Source organism: Pezoporus occidentalis, unplaced genomic scaffold (assembly GCF_034315485.1).
Source record: "Pezoporus occidentalis ecotype Australia unplaced genomic scaffold, CSIRO_AGI_Poc_V1 ctg119, whole genome shotgun sequence".
Taxonomy (NCBI): Eukaryota; Metazoa; Chordata; class Aves; order Psittaciformes; family Psittacidae; genus Pezoporus; species Pezoporus occidentalis.
Window position 1 is genome coordinate 2,045,017 of NW_026912983.1, and position 22,012 is coordinate 2,067,028.

General features: G+C 48.3%; 2 protein-coding genes across 7 annotated transcripts in view; one reads left to right on the forward strand and one right to left on the reverse strand.

Moving 5' to 3' along the window:
- Positions 1–617: 617 nt before the first annotated feature.
- On the reverse strand, positions 618–11,487 carry MTHFR (methylenetetrahydrofolate reductase). 3 transcript variants are annotated; one of them, XM_062605147.1, is made up of 12 exons: positions 11,351–11,487; positions 8,272–8,523; positions 6,917–7,155; positions 6,506–6,616; positions 6,137–6,330; positions 5,420–5,670; positions 4,562–4,696; positions 4,108–4,288; positions 3,567–3,749; positions 2,294–2,395; positions 1,937–2,056; positions 618–1,484 (listed from the first exon to the last, which is right to left on the reverse strand). In XM_062605147.1, exons 2-12 carry the CDS (start codon positions 8,511–8,513, stop codon positions 1,287–1,289), a joined length of 1,956 nt encoding a protein of 651 aa, XP_062461131.1. In that variant the 5' UTR covers positions 8,514–8,523; positions 11,351–11,487; the 3' UTR covers positions 618–1,286. The 3 variants fall into 3 exon arrangements, with proteins under 3 accessions (XP_062461131.1, XP_062461150.1, XP_062461139.1); XM_062605166.1 differs by lacking the exon at positions 11,351–11,487 and adding an exon at positions 8,125–8,167 and having other exon boundaries at positions 8,272–8,409; XM_062605155.1 differs by lacking the exon at positions 11,351–11,487 and adding an exon at positions 8,111–8,167 and having other exon boundaries at positions 8,272–8,409.
- Positions 11,488–11,502: 15 nt separating this feature from the next.
- The window catches only part of CLCN6 (chloride voltage-gated channel 6), a 67,384-nt gene continuing 56,874 nt past the window's right edge, over positions 11,503–22,012 (forward strand). For all 4 annotated transcript variants that reach the window (XM_062605126.1, XM_062605113.1, XM_062605120.1 and 1 more), the window contains exons 1-17: positions 11,503–11,661; positions 12,439–12,498; positions 13,786–13,851; positions 14,392–14,457; positions 15,161–15,227; positions 15,628–15,734; positions 15,975–16,101; positions 16,679–16,746; positions 16,839–16,897; positions 17,535–17,667; positions 18,580–18,693; positions 18,952–19,118; positions 19,978–20,104; positions 20,478–20,604; positions 20,940–21,093; positions 21,193–21,352; positions 21,494–21,600. In XM_062605126.1, coding sequence (XP_062461110.1) covers positions 11,578–11,661; positions 12,439–12,498; positions 13,786–13,851; positions 14,392–14,457; positions 15,161–15,227; positions 15,628–15,734; positions 15,975–16,101; positions 16,679–16,746; positions 16,839–16,897; positions 17,535–17,667; positions 18,580–18,693; positions 18,952–19,118; positions 19,978–20,104; positions 20,478–20,604; positions 20,940–21,093; positions 21,193–21,352; positions 21,494–21,600 — 1,793 coding nt within the window. In that variant the 5' untranslated portion in view covers positions 11,503–11,577. The remainder of the gene's footprint in view (positions 11,662–12,438; positions 12,499–13,785; positions 13,852–14,391; positions 14,458–15,160; positions 15,228–15,627; positions 15,735–15,974; positions 16,102–16,678; positions 16,747–16,838; positions 16,898–17,534; positions 17,668–18,579; positions 18,694–18,951; positions 19,119–19,977; positions 20,105–20,477; positions 20,605–20,939; positions 21,094–21,192; positions 21,353–21,493; positions 21,601–22,012) is intronic.

The following is a 22,012-nucleotide window of genomic DNA, read 5'->3' on the forward strand; positions in this document are numbered from 1 at the left end:
TGTCTGACCCTCAACCTTCCCATTACTTGCTTCTGTGATTGATGCCCTGTAATTACCCTGGATATATGAGCCTGGTCTCAGACAGCTGTAACGAGAGGGTCTGAAGAATCTGGAAAAGGCTTTTCTTCCTTGCTTGTTTGAAAGAGATGCTCACAGCATGGTAGGGATCTCAAAATCCCACTGGGAGCTGCCCCTAGGCCTTGTTTTCCTAGCCTGTGGTAGCTTTGCAGGGTTGTTAAGTACACAAAGCAGGCTCCCTCCATGGCTCCCCTAAACCCTAACTGCAATGCTGTGGGGCCTAAGGCTGTTGAGTCATTAGGTCAGGAAGGATAGGCTGTCTTTCCCTACAGGCACTGGAAAAGGACCACCACAGCTCCTGTGACCTTGCAGAACCAAGCCAAAGGTTGTAGCTGGTTGCTGTTGGTAAATTATAGTATTTAAGCTTTCTCTGCTTCACAAGGGAGCTTTGTCCATACTCTGCTTACAGAATTTGTTGAAAGTGAAGGCAGAACTGCCCCATAAACTGGTTTTCTTCAAATTTTCCCTTGTGTCAGGCTGGTTAGTTTGCAAACAAGAGTCTTTGCTATTTAGAAGAGTATGACTTAGTAAAAGAGACATTTATATTTGTGTATTTTATTGTACTTAATCTAAGAAATAGTGTGATTCCTGCTCAGCCTCATCCAGAAGTGAAATGTACATTTTTCCAGTAAAAAGAAAACAGGAAATACAATAAAAGGAAAAAAAGAGAGGAGAAAATTTGAACCTGCTTCTGGAGTGAGTGCAGAAGAGCCTGATATAATCAGTTATGAAGGAATACGTCCTAGGAGTGCACTGTAAAAGAAATTTGAGCTGCTTTTGACAGCTGGTAACTACTGAGATAGCTTTGTTGCATAGGCACTGCTGACAGGAGTGTTTTTGCCCCCAAGGCAGCATTTCTGACATGAAAAAGTTACCAGAATCTCACTGAGTTTTATCACATTAATGCATAGGAGTTATCGTGTAATCAGCATAGCTGTGAGGAGCACCTCTTCATCCTGCAGAGCTGGCCTTCAAGCTCAGGCTAGAGCCTCAGCTCAGAGACTGGGGTAGTTCTGGCTATTGTTCAGTAAGAAGGGGTCAGGGAGCCTTTGTGTTGGGGACAGAGGTGCATGTAGTGTGGATGGATCAGAACTAGCCTGGTCACTGGGTTTAGGAGTGCGTGCTCCTGCATCAGCACAGGAGCTGCTTCAGCTCTCCCCACGGTCAGTTGGACGGAAGGAGGAAGTAAGGGACTGGAATAGGAATTTTCACTGCTGAGTCTGAGAGTTCAACAACTCAAAAGTATCATCCACAACCTGCCAGAGGCAGTTTTCGAGTGGGAAGTCATTGTCCACCAGGTTGACCAAGTAGTAGTTGTCATGAATGTACTGAATGATCATGCGAGAGGGTGACTCCTCTTCATAGAGCTTGGCCCACTGCTCGATCCACAGTGCAAAGGCCTCATCCTGCCAAGAGTAAAACCAAATATTATATGTTGGCAGTGGTGTAATGCACGTGTTAAAGCTGCATCTTCATATCACTTCATTTAGAACAAGCAGTGTCACTCATGACTGGCTAGCCTGTGGCTTGTTTCCAGGAGCAGGGAGCCTCCTGCTTTCCAGGCAGTGGGAAGCGCCCAGGGCTGAAAGAGGGACGCGTTTGCAGTAAGATGGCTCAATGCTGCCCCTGTGCGTGTAAGAGGGGAGGGAGAGCTATTGCCAGAGCCTCTCTTCACGGAGAACTTGGTATCTATGAAGAGCTCTTGGCTGGAGCAAAGTTCTCCTTACATCGAGGAAACAGGAAAAGCAGCATCACAACAGTGGTCAGCTCTGAGAAGTATCACAGGCTAAAACCAAACCAGACACTCTGAACTTCCCAGGGCACCACGGCAATGTTCCCAGCAGGAGGGAGGACTCACCTTCCAGGAGAGGAAGCTTACAGGGTCCACTACAGTGGGTTGGATGATCTCCCTGCCTGGGAAGATGCCCCAGGTGACAGCATTGGGTTGCAGGTCTGGAGCATTGGTGATATTCTGGCCCTGCCAAAAGAAGGAAAACCTTTCTGAAGCAACTGCTGGAGGAGAAATTGAGATGGAACAAGTGCGTTTATCCTTTCCTTGGTAAGAGATCAGGCAGCCACTGCACATCACAGCTGACTTGCTTCACTTTCCCTTCCCTTCATCAGCCTTCTTGTCCCACTTTGTTCATAGTGATATGTGAATCTCTGTCTCTCTCCCAGGGTGGTAAAAGGAAGTGTCCTGTAAACAACAGCCCACCTTGACATTGACAATGTGGTAGTTCACTCGCAACTCATACTTCTTCAGCACCTTGAGCAATGCCGTGACGATCTCACTGGAGGTGAAGAACTCCAGGTATGCCTACATGGAGGGAAGGGGAAAGGGAATAAGAGCCTTAATTCATGGCAGGGCTGAGACAAATACAGGCAACCAAGAGGACAGTTACAAAGTCTGGACTGCATGGAAACCAGGCAGCCTAAAATTTATTTGTCCATTCCCAGAACCATGTACTACAGAGGAGGCTTGAGCAAAGGGCAGGGGAGATAAATGGTGAGAGCAAAAGTAGCAACCCAGAAGCAGTGAGCTCAGGAAGCTACAAGCTTCCCATTCTGCACCCCCATGAGCAGGCAGGCTGGAATAGGCTCCAGCCAGTGTAAGCACAACTACTGAAACAGTCCGTGCCAGACAGAGTGCTTGGGAGAGGCCTCCATTCTACATGGTACCCTGTGAACAGCAGTGTCCTGCCGAAGCAGCCCAGTCTGGTGGGAGCAGAAGCCAGGTCTCAGCTGGGCTCTCCCAAGCACCCCACCATTCCCTGTCTTCATCTTTTGTTCCCAATTCTCCCTGTGTACTTATAAAGCCTAATTCTGTACTTGCTCCATCTACTGCTGCTCTGTGCTTGGCTGCTCCCAACAACCATTTCCCCTCCCCCCATTTCCTGGCTATTGTTCGAGATGATGGATTTCCCCTCACCTCGGGGGAATTTTTCCCTTTGAAAACATAACTGCATTTGCCATCTGCTGGTCTCATGGCTTTAGCGGTTTGGATCCCTTTCGAACAGGGCTGCTTTGTTTTCTAGTATGAGCCACTTGCCTGGCATTTACCTTGATGGGAGATTCCTATCGCAGCCATTAGTGGCAGGGCTCCAGCGCCTGAAAATGCATGACAGTGGAGGCAGGCTCGGCAGACAAGGCTGCTTGTAAGCCAAGGAAGGTTGTTGTGGTTCGACATTGGTGGGCAGGCATCTGCTTGTACCTAGAACTTCATCACCCCTCTCTGAACAGTAATTACTTGTTCAGAGTAAAACCAAGAACCTCTGTAAATATTCAACAGAGGTTTTGAGGTGGGAAAAACAACTATGAGGTAAGCCGTACAGCTGACATAATCTGTCCCTTGAGACACCAAAGGAGCTTTGCCTCATCTCAGTAAGAAGGTATTAAGATAAGGAGTAGGCAGAAGGATTATGTGGGTGAAAGCCTACCTAACACAGACCAAACTGGGTCATAACTCTTTGCTGCCTAGCCCCTAGTACCTTTTGGAAAACATAGCCCCCACTGGGCCCCCAGCCGACAATGGGGTCTGTGGACGGTTTCCCATTGATGTTTGGCTGGGAGTTGATGGTGAGGATTCCTCGTCTGTTAACCTTCTCCAGCTGCTCCTTCAGAAGGTTGGTTTCTGTAGCAAGAGGGTCATCATTCCATGGCATACACGTAACCTACCATGGGAGAAAGGGTGGTTCAGAATGGATATAACAACCCTTTGGTTACCATCTGGATACTGAAGGAACTCAGAAGTGCCCTAATGGTCTCACACACCTGCTTCAGGAGAGAATTCCCAGCTTTGGTTCCAGAGGCAACTCTAAATGACTGCTGAATTCTATCAGTACTGATCTTGTCATGCTATAGAAGCTTTTATGTTGAGCCCTAAGTCTGGCTGCTGAATTCCCTTCAGCCACTATTTCCTCAGCAAGTCCTTTTGGATAGGGAAGTGCCAATTCTTGTTTAGAAGAACAATGGGGTACCGGGAGCATGAGGAAACGTGCTATTGTCTGTGCCACATTGACCATCGCTCACCTTGTGCCCATTCTTGTTGGGTTCTCCACTGATGTAACATGTGAACACCTCAAAGACGCTTTCCTCACCAGTCAGCTCTTCTCCCCACATCTTCAGGAGCTCCTCCCGAGGAGACTTGCTCTTCAGGTAAAAGAGGTAATAGTCCTTCAGTTCCCCAAAGGCTGGGGAGGAGGAGTTACCCCTGTAAGGGAAGCAGACACAGGATTAACAGGATTTGGTGATGCAGGAACACAGGAAGAGAAGTACCCAACAAAATCCACTTAAGAGACCAAAAGACATCTCAATGCCATTCTCCTCACCTCATTCAAATCCAAGCAATTGGGGACCACTTTAAGAAGCCACCTGTTTTGTCAAGCCCAAAGTGTGCCCAGGACACCCACTAATAGAGACAGACTGTGGAGCAGTCTTTTGTACCACACCTCCATCTCCCTGCCCTTGCAGGCTAAGAGCTTACCATCGGCCATTGGGGAAGTCATCCCACTCTTGAGTTCGATAGATGTAACTCTTTGGCCTGGAGGCCCAGAAGATCGGCCGAACATCTTCAACTCTTCTCTTGGGGTGAGCACTCACTGCCCAGGGCAGCGGCCGCCTGCAGGGGAAGAGCAGATGTTAACACAGTTCCTCTGATAGACTTTCCCCTTGAGGCTGGAACCCTTTTCCCTGGAGGGCTTTGCAAGTAACAGTAGCTGAGAAAAGTTCTGTTTGCCAGTAAGTAGCACACAAAACCCTTCTTCCTTTAGGGAAAATCTTTTCCCCACTCTGTTCCCTCACAGGATGCTCAGTAGGTGTCTATTAAATGGGTAAGTACAGGACTGACACCTGCCATTGGATGAGGTAAGGGAAAAGGACTGTGTGAAGCTGATTTTAACAAGAAAAAACAGCAATCTGTTTTCCTTTTGCTTTCTCTTGTCTATGCTAAAGGCTGTGGGCTCAGAGAGAAGTCCACATTCCCTTTCTCAGCTGCTGAGAACTCTAAAAAATTAGAGTGGGAGCTTACATAGCACCCATTCTATAAGAACTGTTGTGATCTCAAAACCATCTTCCAAGTGGCAGGAGTGTAGGTGGTTATAGTTCCAGAATGGGCTACTTTAAAGCTGCTTGACTGAATTAAATTCCTGCTTTAGCTGTCCCCTTTATTCCTCCCAGCTTTTGTCAGACCTGCAGGAAGTGTGAACTTCTAAATGCAGAAAGGTACTTAAAACCCCCAAAAGCAGCAGAGGAGAGGTGCTAACCCATCATTGCTTGAGCCTTTAGCAGATGGGACGGATGTATGTGGAAGAGGAACTAACAGAAGCCAGCATGTTCTGCTCACCTGGGGTCCTCCTTCCATATGCCCAGGCGCTTCAGGACTTCGGTAGTAGCCACTTCTCGATTGAGGGTGTAGAAATGGAGCCCATGCACCATGCCACTATCCAACAGCTCCCGGCACATGGACACTGCCAGCTCCACCCCATAGTTCCGGATAGCTGCATCGTTGTCCTTGATGGGTTCAATCACATCTTTGATCTCTTGAGGCACTTCTAGCTTGGAGAGCTTCACCAGCTGGCGCAGAGAGTGGTAACCCTGGGTGAGGATGCAGGGGATTTTCATTTTCCAAAGGCCCTTTTCTGACATCTCAGTAAAACAGACTTGATCTCTATTTTGTGGCAGGAGATTTAGAACTGGAGCTCCTGGATTCTACTCCCAGGCCCCATCTCTAGGATGGTAATGCAGTCCTGGTCATGTCCCTTCAAGTGGTTTCTTCCTATTTGCCTGAGCCCAGCATGCTCACAGTGATGACTAACACCTCAGGACTGGCAGACCACTGTCTTTTATATCCTTTTTTTGCCATATGGGCACAGAAAACCTTTTTCACTTGTTATTACATGCCTAAGAGTTTAATTTGGCAAACCTCCTACAGATCACACTTGGCACTCTCACTTCCCAGAAATTTTGGGGAGGGTATTTATAGACCTCTCTCAGGTCCTGAACCACAAATACCTCATCTGGATCTTTATTCCCTCCCCAAACCAAAACTACTGGATTTCACCTGTATGGGGAAGATGCCAGGAATAATGGGGCAGGTGATGCCAATGGCTTGACAGTCCTTCATGAACTTGAGAAAGGTTTCTGATCGGAAGAAAAGCTGTGTAATGATGAAGTCTGCCCCAGCAAAGACTTTCTCCTTCAGGTGCCTCAAGTCTGCCTCATAGCTCTCTGCTTCAGGATGACCTTTGGGGTAGCCTTTGAGGGGAAAGGGGAAGAAAGAAGTAGTGAAACCCTGGCGGTAGAGACAATACATTAGAAATCAGTGCTGCCAATCTGATTGTGCTGTCCCAGCCCAGTTCCAGAGAGGGACTGCTGAGCTGGTGTCCCTGTCTCAGACCCTACCCCACACTCTGCAGTGAAGGACATTTACCTGCCACACAGATGTCAAAGTAATCATCAAATTCATTGCGAATGTGCTTAACCAGGTCAACAGCATGGTTGAAACCATCTACTTCTTCCTCCCACTCCTCACCGGCAGGATCTGAAAAGAGAACAAATCCACAGCTCTCCAACTATTTGCAGGACTCATATCTGCTAGTTCCATAAATCCTCCTGCTGAAAGGAGGGCAAAGAGATGAAACCCCCACGCTTGCAGTTTTACCCATGGACTGCTTTTGTCTACCCTTGAGCTGGAGAGACTGCCAACAAAGGGATCAGGTGAAATGTAGTCTCAACATTTAATTCCCACAGTGGAAGGAGCCTCTAAATCTTATTTCTTCATTTTTACCCTGAAATTGCAACAGCAATGCAGCTTCAGGAAAAGTATGATAAAAGGATTCACCTCCACGCAACGCCATGATGTTCTTCAACCCAAGCCTCTTGGCCTTCTGCAGATGCCCTGTGATATCATCCCTAGTTTGATTGCAGCATGTCATGTGCAGGATGGTCTCCAGGCCACAATAGTTGACTGCAGTGTTGGCAATAATCATGGAAGAGGTTTCCTTGTCAGATCCCGGATCCCCTGCAGGGTGCCAGGTCACATCAATGAAGAGTGGACCACCTGCTCCCATGCGGTCAAACCTGTGGATTTTAGAGCTGCATTAACCTACCAGGCAGCCAACTCCCCTCTCTATGCCTGGGATATCTTGCTCAGTGTTGGAATGCTAGCAACAGGCAGAGGGAGCTTGGATGACAGCAGCAGGAGAGACTAAGATAAGTTGAACTAAGAGCTTAGCAAGTGGCCAGTGTAAATAAGGGAAGTCATCCTTTAAGGTTTTATGAGGAAGAGCTGCCAATGTCCTTAAAGAGGCAACTTAAGTGTTCTCTGTACAATAAACTTCCTCCCAGCATGTTCTATTAGACTGGTATGTCTTCTTATATCCAGCAGTGCAAATCTCATTCCTTTAGAGATGGGAGATTGTGCTGCAACCCCCTGTTCTCAGCTTTAACTGTAGAGGCCACAGATAAGAAAAGATGGACCAGATCTCTGTTGTGTTCCGAAGTGTGCTTAATAGAAGAGACAGAGGCTCCCCTAACTCGCCTCTCTCCTGCTCTGGATTGGAACAGGCCTTTCTGTTTAAAGTAAAACTGGCACTGGTATACAGCAGTTACAGAGTTGTGGAAAAGCCTCTTTTGCCCTTGGTGACTGCATGGTGGCTCCTGGGGGTCCCCGCTGTGCTCCAGGATGACCTTTAGCTCTGCTGAGAGCTGTCACCTTTCATTTAGCATGTAGATGGGGACACCTATTCAGAGGCTAAAACTGTAACAAAGAGGCACAACCCACAGTGGCTGGATGATCCTGAAAGCCAGTGGTATCTGTTCTACAGACTTGGGCAGGCTGCCCATCAAGGAATATTTTCTGCTCTTAACAGGTACTTTTCTGCTCCATTATCCCCCAGCACTCTGCTTCAGCCTGAGCATGACAGTGGGGTTGCTCCATATTCACAGAGCATGGGAGAGGGAAAACAGCCTGGCCCCCTCAGTAATCCCACCAAGACACTTAACTCTGCAGGGGCCTCCAAGGAAGACAAATTACCTGGTGTCCATTACCTTCCTCAGCAGGAAAGCACAGCCCCATTACCTGCTTCGTCACCTGGAAGGGGAGACAGAGCATGGGGCAGAGCCTGCCTCATTAGCTATTTCCCAACCCTCCACCAGACACTTCATCTCTCCTTTCTCCCACCCTGCAGCCCTCACCTGGAGATGAGATTGACAGCAGCATTGGCTGTGCGTGGAGGGAAGAATTCCAGGGAGAACCACTTGTCTCCAGCTTCCTGGCGTCGACGCATCTTCTCCCGCAGCCGCTCATGCCGGTCAGCATCGAGGACAGGGGTGGAGCAGCGCGAGCTGTCCTTGGAGCTCTCGCTCCCACTGCTGCTGCCTCCATCAGACTTGGAGCTGGAGCTGGCACTGCAGCTATGCTGGGTCTCGTTGACCATGGTGAGCTCTCTGGAGGAGGGTCACAGAAGGAACACAGTGGGTACAAGGCAGGACAGAGAGCAAGGAGCAGTTACGGCCAGTGTGGGCAGCAGATAATGAAAAGGAAGCCTATGCCAAGGTCAGATGTTAATCATCACCAAGGAATCCCTTTTGCAAGCCTTCACTGTAAGCTTGCGGGGGGGGGGGGGAGCTGGTAAAAACATAATTGCAGAGGGTTTTGTGCCACTTTGATGTAGATCTGTGCTTGCTGGGTCAAATTTGGTTATCAGAAGTCAGGTCAATATCACTTTTGACCTGAGTGCACGATTCTCATCACCTCAGGCCACGCTTCTCATGTGCATCAGGTGGCAGCCTCTTTGATCTTGCAGCCTTGGGCTGGACATGCCAGCAGATACCTGTTTCTTTCTACACCAGCTGGTTCTTGGACTGTGTCCATCTCCAGTTTCCACTATTTGTTCCCAAAACGCAGTGCTTCTTTACAGTGTAGCTAGGAAAGCAAGTGCTAATGGGGAAGGTACACAAGAATGCACAAACTATTCCTATGTCAGAAAGACCCCCTGGAAAAAACCCTCTGATCAGGCCATCCCCACAAATACCATCCTTTGTTTTGTCTTTGCTGGCATCACAGTTGCATTTCTAACCATTGTCCTTCTTCTGCAAGACATACCATCTCCACAGACAATACCACTGCACGCAGTTCTTTCCTTTACCAAGTACACTGTTTATGTTCCTCTTTGTGGCTGCTTGGAAACAAGGTCAGCAGCCACCATCCCCTTCTCCCTGGCTCCACTTAGTTCCCCAAGTGTTTTATCCTATGCCTTTAAAATGAGGTAGTGAATACTAGAAAAAAGCTACTATAAAATTTGCATCTGTATTACTTGTTTCTGTACCTGCCAAAACCTAAAACTGCCACTGGGCAGCAGCATGTTGCTGAGCATTATTTAACACTGGAGCCTGCTTTTGGTTGCACATGCTAATGTACACTTTGTCCTTATCATATAAGCTCTGCGGGTTTAGGTCATCCAAGGTCTTTGAACTCATCTTTACTGTTTACACTGAGTTCCCAAGCAAGCAAAAGGCTACAGGAGAAAGTCTATTTTTATCACCTGGGGACTTCTGCTGGCAGGAGATATGAGAAGGGAGCGCAGGGCTTCTGCTGCCAAGAGGGAATCCTAAGTCATAGCAGGTCACAGTAAAAATCAGCACCACAGACCCATTGAGAAGTGAAGCAAGAGCAATGGGGGGTGCACACTAACAGCCCTGACCATGCTCTCTCACAGGACTTTGCCTGCCATCCACATGGCACTAATCTGGGAGCATTATCCCAAAGCATCTGTTGGAGATCGAGATAGTGGTGCAAAACCACACGCAGTCAACTCCCAATATTTCCCTTCCCACAGGCGTGCCATGGCACTAAAGGCAAATCACAGGATTGCTGTTCTCCCACTTGAGATTTAAGATTCCCATCACAAGCGAAGAGGTATGAATGTCTCTATAGGGTAACACTTTAGTTGAGGAAAGGGCCTTATCTCACTATCTGAAGCCATAATGACTGGAGAAAGGTCCCGCTTGAATTTTGCCTACAGGCAGCAGTTGGAGCATTTCCTTCCCATCAGATGCATCACAGATTTGCTGGCAGAAGCTTGCAGTTAACGCAACGGGAAACAAAGCATTTTCTAAACAACAAAACCAGCTGCAAAATAAGGCATTCTGAAACCCCCTTGAGCCCCACTGGCTCAGTGCTCCTGTTCCTATCTCTGCTACACTGCAGCGCTCAGAGCAAGAATCTATGATCATCACCCCGATCTATGCTCAAAGATCTATGCTCAGCACACTGATCTATGCTCAGCACTCCGAGCTATGCTCAAAGTTCTGTGCTCAGCACCCCGAGCTATGCTTAAAGATCTATGCTCAGCACCCCGATCTATGCTCAAAGATCTATGCTCAGCACCCCGATCTATGCTCAGCACCCCGATCTATGCTCAAAGATCTATGCTCAGCACCCCGATCTATGCTCAAAGATCTATGATCAGCACCCCGATCTATGCTCAAAGATCTATGATCAGCACCCCGATCTATGCTCAAAGATCTATGCTCAGCACACCGATCTATGCTCAGCACTCAGATCTATGCTCAAAGTTCTGTGCTCAGCACCCCGATCTATGCTCAAAGATCTATGCTCAGCACCCCGATCTGTGCTCAAAGATCTATGCTCAGCACCCCGATCTATGCTCAAAGATCTATGCTCAGCACCCCGATCTATGCTCAAAGATCTATGCTCAGCACCCCGATCTATGCTCAAAGATCTATGATCAGCACCCCGATCTATGCTCAAAGATCTATGCTCAGCACCCCGATCTATGCTCAAAGATCTATGATCAGCAACCCCGATCTATGCTCAGCACCCCGATCTGTGCTCAAAGATCTATGCTCAGCACCCTGATGCTGATCAGCGCAGATGTGCCTGTTGCGTTTATGTGATGGTGGTCCCCCTTTACTTCGCTGTAGGGCACTTTCACCGCTCTTACACACGCACTGTTGCGATCGGCATCCTCCCAGGCTCAGCTCCCCCACCCGAGCTGACCTCGGCTGCAGGAGGTGCGCTTCACATGGCGCGGGGCCGGGGTACCAGGCTGACAGCCCTACGGGGTAGCCCGCGGCTGGGTCTGCCGCACTGCCAAGGGGGCGGCGGACGGGACAAGGCTCGGCCATGGGAAGGCTGGAGGGGAAGGGGAAGAGGAGGGTCCTGCCGCCGGGGTGTGTGTGTGTGGGTCCCCCTCGCCGCAACCAGACTGGGTGCCGCTGCCTCCCGCTGCCCGCCCCAGGCCCCGCTCACCTGCCGGTGGTGCTGGGCGGTGCTGGGCGGCCCCATCCCGCGGCGCTTTAAACGGGGCCGGAGCAGGGCGCGTCCCGCGGCACCGCCCCGCGGTTCCCCTGCTCCGACATGGCGGAGCCAAGCCCTCAGCCGCGCCGGAGGAGGCGGGGCCAGGGCCAGGCCAGGCCGCGGCGGAGTTACGCGGTGCGGCGGGTGGAGCCGGGAAGGGGCGGTGGTGGCGGCGGAAGATGGCGGGATGCGGGTCCGGGCTGTGCTGCTGCTGCTGCCCGCGCTGCTGCGGCGAGCGGGAGAGCCGCACCCCCGAGGAGCTGGTACGGCCCCGCGGTACCCCCACACCGAGCCTCGGTCCGGCCCCACGGAGTGCCTGAGAGCGGGCGGCTGGGGAGGCGGGGGGGGGGGCGTAGCTACGGTGCCTCCGGCCCGGGTGCCGGTGCCTCAGGGCGCGGTACCTCAGCCCGTGCTTGGCCCAGCCCCTCGGGGTCCGGTGCCTCATCCCTGGTGCCGACGCCTCAGGGTCCGGTACCTCAGCCCATGCTTGGCCCAGAGCCTCAGTGCCTCGCGGCCTGGTGCCTCAGCCGACGCTCATCCCGGCCCCTCAGCCCGTTCCCGCTCTTCTGCCTCATATTGGGCCCGGTACCTCAGCCGCTTCTCCCAGTGCCTCAGCCCGCGCTGTCCCAGTACCGCAGTCAGCGTTTGCTGTGGCAGGGCCTGGTGTCAGCCCCTTGCAGCCCTCAGGGAAGGGGCTCTGGTGGGGCTCTCTCCAGCTGCCCGGCACAGGAGAACGCTGTGTGTGCAAGTTTCTGGGCCTGTGCTTCCCTATAAGGGAAGCTGGGATGGGTTTTAGTACTGCTCTGCCTTACTGTGCTGTGGGGACCTCCTGTATGGAGGTGATGTGGTGTGTACTTGCTGAGGGGCAGGCTTTAAGGTGAGACCCTATACGTAGGCGATGGTCTGGTAACCCACACTCGTGACTTTATAAGCCATAATGGTATAGGTCTTCCTTAATTCTGGTTTTGTACCAGTGGTATGAGTGTCTGTGCATGCATTTGTTTTCCTGATGATTTTCCTTTCCCGTGTTTGTTTTGCAGACAATCCTAGGGGAAACTCGTGAAGAGGAGGATGAGATCCTTCCACGCAAGGACTATGAGGTGGGAGTTAAACTGATAACAGCAGGCAAAACGCATGTGTAAAGAACCGCAGACAGGTTGTGGTCAGTTGGAGTTTGTAGCGAGGCGGGTACTCAAAGTGCATCACCAGTTAGATTGCATTGGCATCAGCAGAAATACCAAGAGTTGCTGTGTTTGCAAAGAACTGCTCCTTACATGTTTCTGGGTCAAAGCTCTGGGGGTGGAGTTTGAGTGTCCATGGCTCAAGTCAGCCTCTCGTTGAGGAAATACATTTTCAGAGCCTGCTGCGTTGTTCTGCTTCTTAAATGTGGGATTTACAGGCTCTGTTGGTCTTGTTTCCTTATGGCTGTAGGAAGCATCTGTTGCTGCTTGGTCACTGTTGCCTTATGCAGGCTCTGTTATGCTGGCTCACAGCAGATCCTGCTTCTTACAGGAGATTTTTGCTTTTTGCATGTCTGTAGTGACAGTACAAGGGGTAACGGGTTCAAACTGCAACAGGGGAAGTTTAGATTGGATATAAGGAGGAAGTTCTTTACTGTAAGGGTGGTGAGGCACTGGAATGGGTTGCCCAGGGAAGTTGTGAATGCTCCATCCCTGGCAGTGTTCAAGGCCAGGATGGACAGAGCCTTGGGTGCCATGGTTTAGTGTGAGGTGTCCCTGCCTGTGGCAGGGGGCTGGAACTGGATGATCTTAAGGTCCTTTCCAACCCAAACCATTCTATGATTCTGTAGTGGCCCTGAGCTATTTAGAGCAGTTGCTGTTCACATGGGTGTCAGCAGCTCAGCCTTTTACTGCTTGGCTTGAAAGGGTGAAGTTGATGTAGATTGAAGCTAGTGGTAGCTTGTGAATATGACTGGGCAGCTCTATCTTGCTTTAAACTCTCAGCTGGAGAGAAAATCCTGTGTAGTATTTGTGTTGTAGTGAGAGGTTAAATATAAAGATGTAATGTTTATCCCCTGCACTATCAGATTGGAGGCACTTAAATAAGTAAAGTCTAAACCTGTACAATGTGATTTCTTTAGTTTAAAGTTGTTTTAATAAGTCATGTTCCTGTTTGGTTCCCTGTCTCTCTCAGCTGGGGCAGTGAAATTGGTCTGTTCTTCCACTTTGTGGTTCTTAGGGTCTTGTTCTGCTGGAAATATTTAATTGACGTTGTTTCCAGGAGTTTTTTCTCCTCCTGTTGTCTGCACAACCTACTGTGGGGGTGGTAATGACTTCTGCAATGTCTAACAAGATCTTCTATCCATAGTTTTTTGCACAATCTGTTGTAGCATTTTCTCTTAAATTGACCTTTTGGCATTCTTTCAGAGCTTGGATTACGATCGTTGTATCAATGACCCATACTTGGAAGTTTTGGAGACCATGGATAACAAGGTAGGACCTTGTTCTTTCTCTTTCATTTCCTTGAGAGCTAAAACTAGAAATTACCCAGGGAAGTTGTGACTGACCCATCCCTGGCAATGTTCAAGGGCTGGTTGGATGGGGCTTGGAGCAACCTGGAATAGTGGAAGGTGTCCCTTCCTATGGCAGGGGGTTGGAACTGGATGAGCTTTAAGGTCCATTCCAACCCAAACCATTCTGTGATTCTAAATATGTTCCACTGAAGGAAGTTTTGTGGATGTTTTTCTTCTTTATGAAAGTAATTCTATGTGCTCTCTTGGTTTATAAAAAGAATAAAAATATGTATGGAGATGGTAGCTCCCAGCATCTGTTCTGATCCTCAGGTTTAAAGTGAGCAAGATGTTCGGTACTTTTAGTTCCCTATCTTCAGTTTTCTGTTGTTACCATCTTCTGTTGATTTATCACTTTAGCAGGAATTACGCTGTGGAACTCCAAAATGCCTTTCTCTGATCCCCATTTCTATATTGCTTTGATTTGGCTCATGCTTTTTTTTTTTATTCTCTTCCTAAACAGAAAGCCCAGAGATATGAAGCAGTGAAGTGGGTGATGGTTTTTGCTATTGGAGTCTGCACAGGACTGGTAAGGGTCATGGTGTTTGGGGAATGAGGAAAATTCAGGAGACTAAGCAGGCATAATTTAGAAGTCAATGGCTGAGGAGTCAAGAGAAGAAAACAATCTTTTATGAACTGGAGAGCTTAGTAGCTAGAGTTGTCTTTTGGGAATTACAGCACGTTGTTGCTAGATTATTATCCAGGAAGCCTTTTTGGTTTGTTTGTTTTAGAACTTGCTGTGCTTTCTTTGTAAAGTATTTTGGCAAATCCTTTTATCTTGCATACAAGAAAACTTGTCCAAAGTGAGCACCTAATAAAAAGATGCTAATTTGCAGTTGGACGGTATGGTTAGTATGTTTGTCAGCACTAGTGACACTGCATGTACTTTCTAGAGTGTTTAAACATTAGCTCTGTTGAGCGTATGCCTCAGTTAAGCGCCAGCTTTCTTCTGTACCCTGGAATATGTTGTGGGTGTTAAAAATGCTGCCAGATTAGCACTCTGAAATGCATTCCTTCGGGAATAACTCTAGGAGGGATCTGTCCTGGTGTGAGAATGAGGGAGGCAGCAAATCTGAGCTTCCAAAGTTACTCTACTCTGAACAACACTTCTTTTGCCTTCTTCATTCTTTGTCCTCCTATGTGTGCATACTTCTGGTAGGACTTACTAGAGGGTGGTCTTTGTTACTTGTATGTAGTAGTTTCTGATGACAAATGTGTCTTCTTTTCCATAGGTGGGCCTTTTTGTGGATTTCTTTGTACGGCTCTTTACCCAGCTCAAGTTCCAGGTGGTACAAAGCTGTATCTTTTACCCAGTGTGTGGGTTCCTGCTAGGCTCAAGTGACCTTTTCCTTTCTGTTGCTGTTCTGCTCAGAAAAGCTGACTCTCAGACTTCTGCCATCAGTCACATTGGTGACTAGTCAAGTTTTTAACTTGGCTCTGTAATTCAGCCCTTGAAACCAAGAATGTTTCCACTATTGTGTACACAGGCAAAGGCTAATCCCTGAAAGAATGAGTGGTTTCCCTTCCTTGTACTTTAGGTAAGCTCTGAAAATGAAGCCTGGCTTCCTGGTGAGTTGTGTCAGAGGCCCTGGCTGGTTTAGCTGGTTTGGCTCCTGGTGCCAGTGGGATCCCCAGACAGTACTCAATGATTGCGTGTTGCTGGGGGGAATGTTGTTGTTTTCCATGACCATCCCTGCAGCGGTGGAAGAATGCACTGAGAAAGGCTGTCTTGCATTGTCCTTGCTGGAGCTGCTGGGGTTCAACCTGACCTTCGTTTTTCTTGCCAGCCTTCTGGTTCTGATCCAAGTAAGTCTTAGGTGCACTGCTGCTACTTACACAGCCTCCCTTTCCTCTCACATAGGTCCTGGGTATGAAGTATTCTTCTTGCTGGAAGCACTGTCTGCCCCAAGACACCAAACTAGCTTCTCAGTGCTGACTGACATAGCTAAGCAGGATCTCTCGGTCCTTTGCTGTGCTCTCTGATGACACATTGTTGATCAGCTATGAAATCAATGCAACACAACATCAGTGTTTTTTTTTCTACAGCCTGTAGCAGCTGGATCAGGAATTCCTGAAATCAAGTGCTACCTCAATGGGGTAAAGGTTCCAGGGGTTGTGCGTCTCCGGACAGTGGTGTGCAAAGCTATGGGAGTGCTCTTCAGCGTGGCAGGAGGTATGAAGGGCTGTGGTGTATCAGTCTTGTTGGGAATCACTGAAGGGGAAAAAGTATGTCCTTGCTGTACATAGGGCACAGAAGGCTTCTCCCACCTTTCCAGTAAAATGATTTTAATGGGCTGGAGTAGAGTCATGAGCCCTGAATGCATATATAGAGAGTAGAAAATAGAAGGATCAGGGCTATCAGGGGAACTGTTCTGGGTGGGCTAGTCAGAAGTGACTCTTTGTGGTTCAGTCTTTGAGGGAGACATGAGAATTCTCCAGAACACATGGTCTGGAGCAGCCTGAAGGAGGTTAGTTGTGGGCAGCAGGGCATAATAACTTTGAGAGTTCAGAGGTCTTGCACCAGCTGGCTTGGAATGATTCCACCCACTTGGAGCGTAAAGTCTGTGCATATCTTCACAAACATCTGGGGGGGCTGAGGGGCCAGGGGTCAGCACTTTTTTGCACCTTGAGGGGAGACTGAGGAGCACAGGGGCATGGAGGTGGTGAGCTGGTCTCTCTTGGCAGTCAGCAAGGGAGGGCAGCAGCAGGGCCAGGGAGAACACATTGCCTCATTAGTCCTGTTTTTCCAGGTCTTTTTGTCGGGAAGGAGGGTCCAATGATTCACAGTGGTGCTGTCGTGGGTGCGGGTTTGCCACAGGTTAGTGCTGGCCTGGGTCACTGGCTTTGTAAGAGTACTGTGAGGATTAAGTTTCCATCCTCTCTGTTTCTAAATCTTTTCTTTGTTTGTAGTTCCAGAGCATCTCTTTGAGGAAGATCCAGTTTAACTTCCCTTATTTCCGCAGTGACAGGTACTGTATCCAGGATGTGGAGGAGGGGACAGGAGGATGAGTGAGCAGACTTCCTTGGGAGAAGGGATGAATCAGTCAGTAGTAGTTTCAATCTCTCTAGTGCCCTGCAGTTTCATTCTGCAGCAAGACAACACCAGGACTTGACTCTTCCATGCTGCTCTGCTCTGTCTCCATGTTCACTGATGTTCTTGTCTACTACACAGCAAACCTCTACCCACTTAAAGCCTTTAACCTGAATGGTTAAATGGCTTCACTGTTGGGAACAGGCTCAGTTACTCACCCGTTGTGGCCAAGATATACTATGGAGAAGGCTCATTTACCTGACTGAACAAAATCGTGCCCTTCCCTCTGTCATTCTTTCAAGTGATACTGGAATTTCATAGTTTGGAATGGTTCCTTATATATGGGGCATATGTGTAGTGCCAGAGTTTTGCTCTTTGTTGATGCTGTAGAGAAAGCATGATGCTGTAGCAGCTTGCTGAATAAGTCTTACTGCCATGGCCAGCACTTCTCCCAGCTGTCACTCCTGTAACCCTGGGATATATCCATAAATGGGAATGGTCTCTTACTTTGCAGAACCTAAGCACCTCCAGAGCTCTACTATGCTAAACTGGGACCGTTTTCCTCTTTGTTTCAGGGATAAAAGGGATTTTGTATCTGCGGGAGCTGCTGCAGGGGTTGCTGCTGCCTTTGGAGCACCAATTGGGGGCACTCTTTTCAGCTTGGAAGAAGGTTCTTCTTTCTGGAACCAGGGACTTACATGGAAAGTGGTGAGTAGTGACTCTCTTTCTGTGTGTCTTTTCCTTTGAGCTAGACATTTGGGGGAGGTCTTGTCTGTGAGAGTGTTCAGATTATCCTGTCTTGCCCCTGAGCTGTCATGGCAGGAGAAAGATTGCCTGCTCTATCACTGCTCCAGAATTACTACAGATGAGTACTACTAGCAGAGATGAGTCTGGTACTATGATACTAGATGAGTTTGGAGCAATGGGACAACTCTGTGGGCAGCACATACAGTGTACCTGGGAGAAAGGGCTGTTGTGCCTGGGCTCTTGGCTGTCCCATCCTTTGGGAGCAGAGTAGGCAGGTGCTGGATTTCTTTCTGTTTTTCTCTGCACTGGGGAACTGTATTGCAGCAATTCGCCATGCCTTCAAGTTGCAGATTTCTCTTGCCTGCTGTTAGAAAGTTGACAGTATATTAAAAAATGTGTTGGATTTCAGGATGCTTTTGGCATTACACCTAACATCTTGTTGCTGGGATTCAGTTAGTCTACTCTTTCTCAGCAGGGGTAAAAGAAGCCAGGGGATTTGCCAAGATAGCAACACTCTCAGAGACACCGAAGAGCTCAATTCCAACTCCAGACATGATGTGTTAATTGATGCTTGTAATTGATTAGCAACTGCAAATTAACATATTTGACTAAAGAGAGCTTTTGCTGCAAGAATTACTAGGTGAAATTCCTAACTCCTTGTGCAGGAAACCAAATCATATGGTTATAGTAGTCCATCCATTCTAGCCCTGCTCTCTTTTGCACTAGGGGATGGGTGTTAAACCTCAGTGTATTATTTTCCTAAAGCAGAAGAAGGCTCTGAGGTTCCCTTCCCCAGGTGTAAGTCTCAAGGAAGAGCTGACTGTGCCAGTCTTTAACTCTGGGAATCTTTACTTCTTTTTTATACTACCTCAGCTTTTCTGTTCCATGGCTGCCACCTTCACCCTGAATTTTTTCCGCTCTGGGATTCAGTTTGGAAGTTGGGGGTCTTTCCAGCTCCCTGGGCTGCTGAACTTTGGGGAGTTTAAGGTAAGACTTAGTGCTGTTTATTTCGTATACCCCTCCAGACTTTTGTCAGTTCAGTGTTTCTGTTATTTGGGTTTTGTTTTTTTTGATACATGCTTCTATTTCATTGATGGGCAGTTGATACTTAGCTGCGGTAGATTGATAACCTATGACAGAATTGTTCCCCTGTGGTCATAGCTCCTAAATCTCCTGTTGTGGAGACAGAAGCAGTTGGAAATTGCAGCAAAAACTAATGCTTTTTTAATCCTTTTCTGCACGTAGTGCTCTGAGTCTGATAAGAAATGCCACCTGTGGACAGCTGTGGACTTGGGCTTCTTCATTCTGATGGGGATTGTAGGAGGCCTTCTTGGTGCCACCTTCAACTGCCTGAACAAGAGACTTGCCAAGTACCGCATGCGGAATGTGCATCCCAAGCCAAAGCTGGTCAGGTATTTGTGCTCTGTTGAGTTGTTGCAGGAATCTGACCTACGTTCAGAATCTAGAAGACCCAGTGAGTGCGGTGGGAGAAAATCCCAGACCTATTCTTTTTGAAGTCACCAAACTCCATAGAACTTAAAAGTGAACATCAGAAACCAGATGTTACAGTACCTGTGCGTTTTTGTAATTGGTGGTATGGAGAGAGCTGCAACTCCCCTTACAAGGCTGTGAAGGGAGGTCTTTATTATAAAGGCTATAGCTGAACAAGACAGAGCTTTTTCTCTATGCAGTATCTTTTTATGTCTTGACAGATGTGGAAGGAAGAGATGATGCCATTAATTGTTTAAATCTACATCTGAGTTAATATCTGTGCTATTTAGAAGGAGTTGCTGTGTCATTTTGGAAAGTAGCTGGTTTTGCTCAATTCTTAAATAAGAAGTCCAGGTTTGAAAAGAAAACCCCAACAAACCCCAGAAGTGTATGTCAGCAGTTAGAAAAGTGATTGTGAGATGATGCATCAATCTGTCCAGTCCTGTCTTAGCCTTTTACCCTGTAAGGATCTACAGACCATTGTTTCCATGTGAACAGCCTCATGACTGAACCCTTCCCCATGGCTTTTTAATATGTGACTGCTGTGTGTTCTCTGGGCAGAAATAGCTCCTTTTGGGGCAGGCAACTAAAAAAGGGAGCTAACAATATCCCTGGCAACCAAGTCACGATTCAGCTTGACTTGCAGAGTCCCCTGCTTCTGATGTTCAGCTGAGGTAACTGCTGCTTCTTGCAGCTTTACCAAAGTCATATGCAGGGCTGGGACTTGGTTACAAGGCTGAGTGTGTCTTCAAGTGTATGGTTTCTATTGTGTATTTGCAGAGTCTTGGAGAGCCTGCTGGTGTCATTGACTACCACAGTCGTGGTCTTCATAGCCTCCATGGTTCTGGGGGAATGCCGGCAGATGTCTTCCACTGGTCATAGTGGCAATGACACTCTGAACCTGCAGGTAAGGCATCTTATGTGAAGATTATACATTGCTATCATCTTGTTCACCCTCCAGACAAGCGCAGGTACATAATGAGCTTTTGGCAGCATGCAGTGCGTAACAGAACTTCAGTGAAAGCCCATGGACAGTTGCAGGACCTTAGGGTAGTCATGAAAGCTACCCTTCATGCTTTTGGACTTTGGGAAAGCAGCTCAGGCTGTGATTTGGGGATCCCACTGATTCTTCAGGCCCCATCTCTGTTATTGGTGTTCAGTCTGAGCTTTCCAAAGCATGGGCTGACATCCCTATACAGCAGTTACTTCCATTCTGCCCAAAGGCTAATATAGAAGAGAGTGGATTCTAACTGTTCCTGGTCTTTTGTGTCCTGCATTAGGGTACGTCAGAGGATGTGAATTCAAGCATTAAAACTTTTTTCTGCCCAAATGAAACCTACAATGACATGGCCACACTCTTCTTTAACCCTCAGGAGTCAGCTATCTTGCAGCTCTTCCACCAGGATGGTGAGTAGCTAAGAAACAGTGTCCCATCCCATGCTTAGGCTTCAGAGCTTCATCTTGCTTGAAACAAGATTCATAAGAACCACTAGGCTCAGAGCACTTCAGGCCTTCATGGCTTTAGTGGACTGCTTCTTCCCATGGTGCCTTCTCCATGGGAAGAAAGCCTTGCTTTTCCTCTCTTTTTCACTTACTCATTTTCTTCATGTGTGTTTGGATTGGGAGATGAAGTAGCTGTTGTGAGATGAGCCTGCTGTGAGCTGAGGGGTGGATGGTGCAATACTACTGTCTCTGTCTGGCACACCTGTGCCCCTTTAGTCATGATTCTTCTTGTGTTGCAGGTACTTTCAGCCCAGTCACACTGTCCTTGTTCTTCCTTCTCTATTTCTCACTCTCCTGTTGGACATATGGGATCTCTGTGCCCAGTGGTCTTTTTGTGCCATCACTGCTTTGTGGGGCTGCCTTCGGACGCCTGGTCGCCAACCTCCTCAAAAGGTGCATTGTGTGTGTGTGTTTGAGAGAAGAGAGATGTGCTGCAGGCACACACTGAGATCTCAGGGTGTGCTAATCTCCAGGCTCTGTGTTTTGCTCTAGCTACATTGGCCTGGATCACATCTACTCGGGAACTTTTGCACTGATTGGGGCAGCAGCATTCCTGGGAGGAGTGGTCCGCATGACTATCAGCCTGACTGTCATCCTAATTGAATCCACCAATGAGATCACCTATGGGCTCCCCATAATGATCACCCTCATGGTGAGTGTAGAGTCTTAGCTCTGGCTTCTTGCAGGTTGCTTGAACATGCACTGCGCCTGAGTCTGTTCCTTCAAGGGCTATGATAAGTCAAGAAGTTGTTCTTGGAGCAACAACTCAGTAGACCTTGTGTTTGCTCTGCAGGTAGCCAAATGGACAGGAGACTTTTTCAACAAAGGCATTTATGACATCCATGTGAACTTGCGAGGAGTGCCTCTGCTGGAGTGGGAAACCGAGGTGGAAATGGATAAGTAAGGCTGCTCCTCTTGGCAGTGGGTTGGAGTTTGTGGTAGGGTTATTACTCAAAGGAATGCTGTAATGCAGGGGGGTGGTGCTTCATCTCCAACAAACCTGGCTGCTCTGAGAGGAGCAGCTGGGAGAGGAGTTGGGAGTTGTGCATTGGGCCTGTGGCAGGAAAGAGGTTCTGGAGCCGTTTCTGAGGAGGGGTGGATGGGTGGAGATCTAAGGAGTAGATCCATGAGGTTTAGCATGATACCTGAAAGTGTCCCACTGCACTTTCCTTCTTGCAGAATTCCATCTTCTTCCCAACTGTTGTTGTTTTCCAGTAGTGTTTAAACACTTTCTATGGCATAAGTTGGAACCTTTTTCCTTGCCAATAGTTCATCACTGATGCACTGTTAAAAGTCAGGTCAGTTGTGCCAG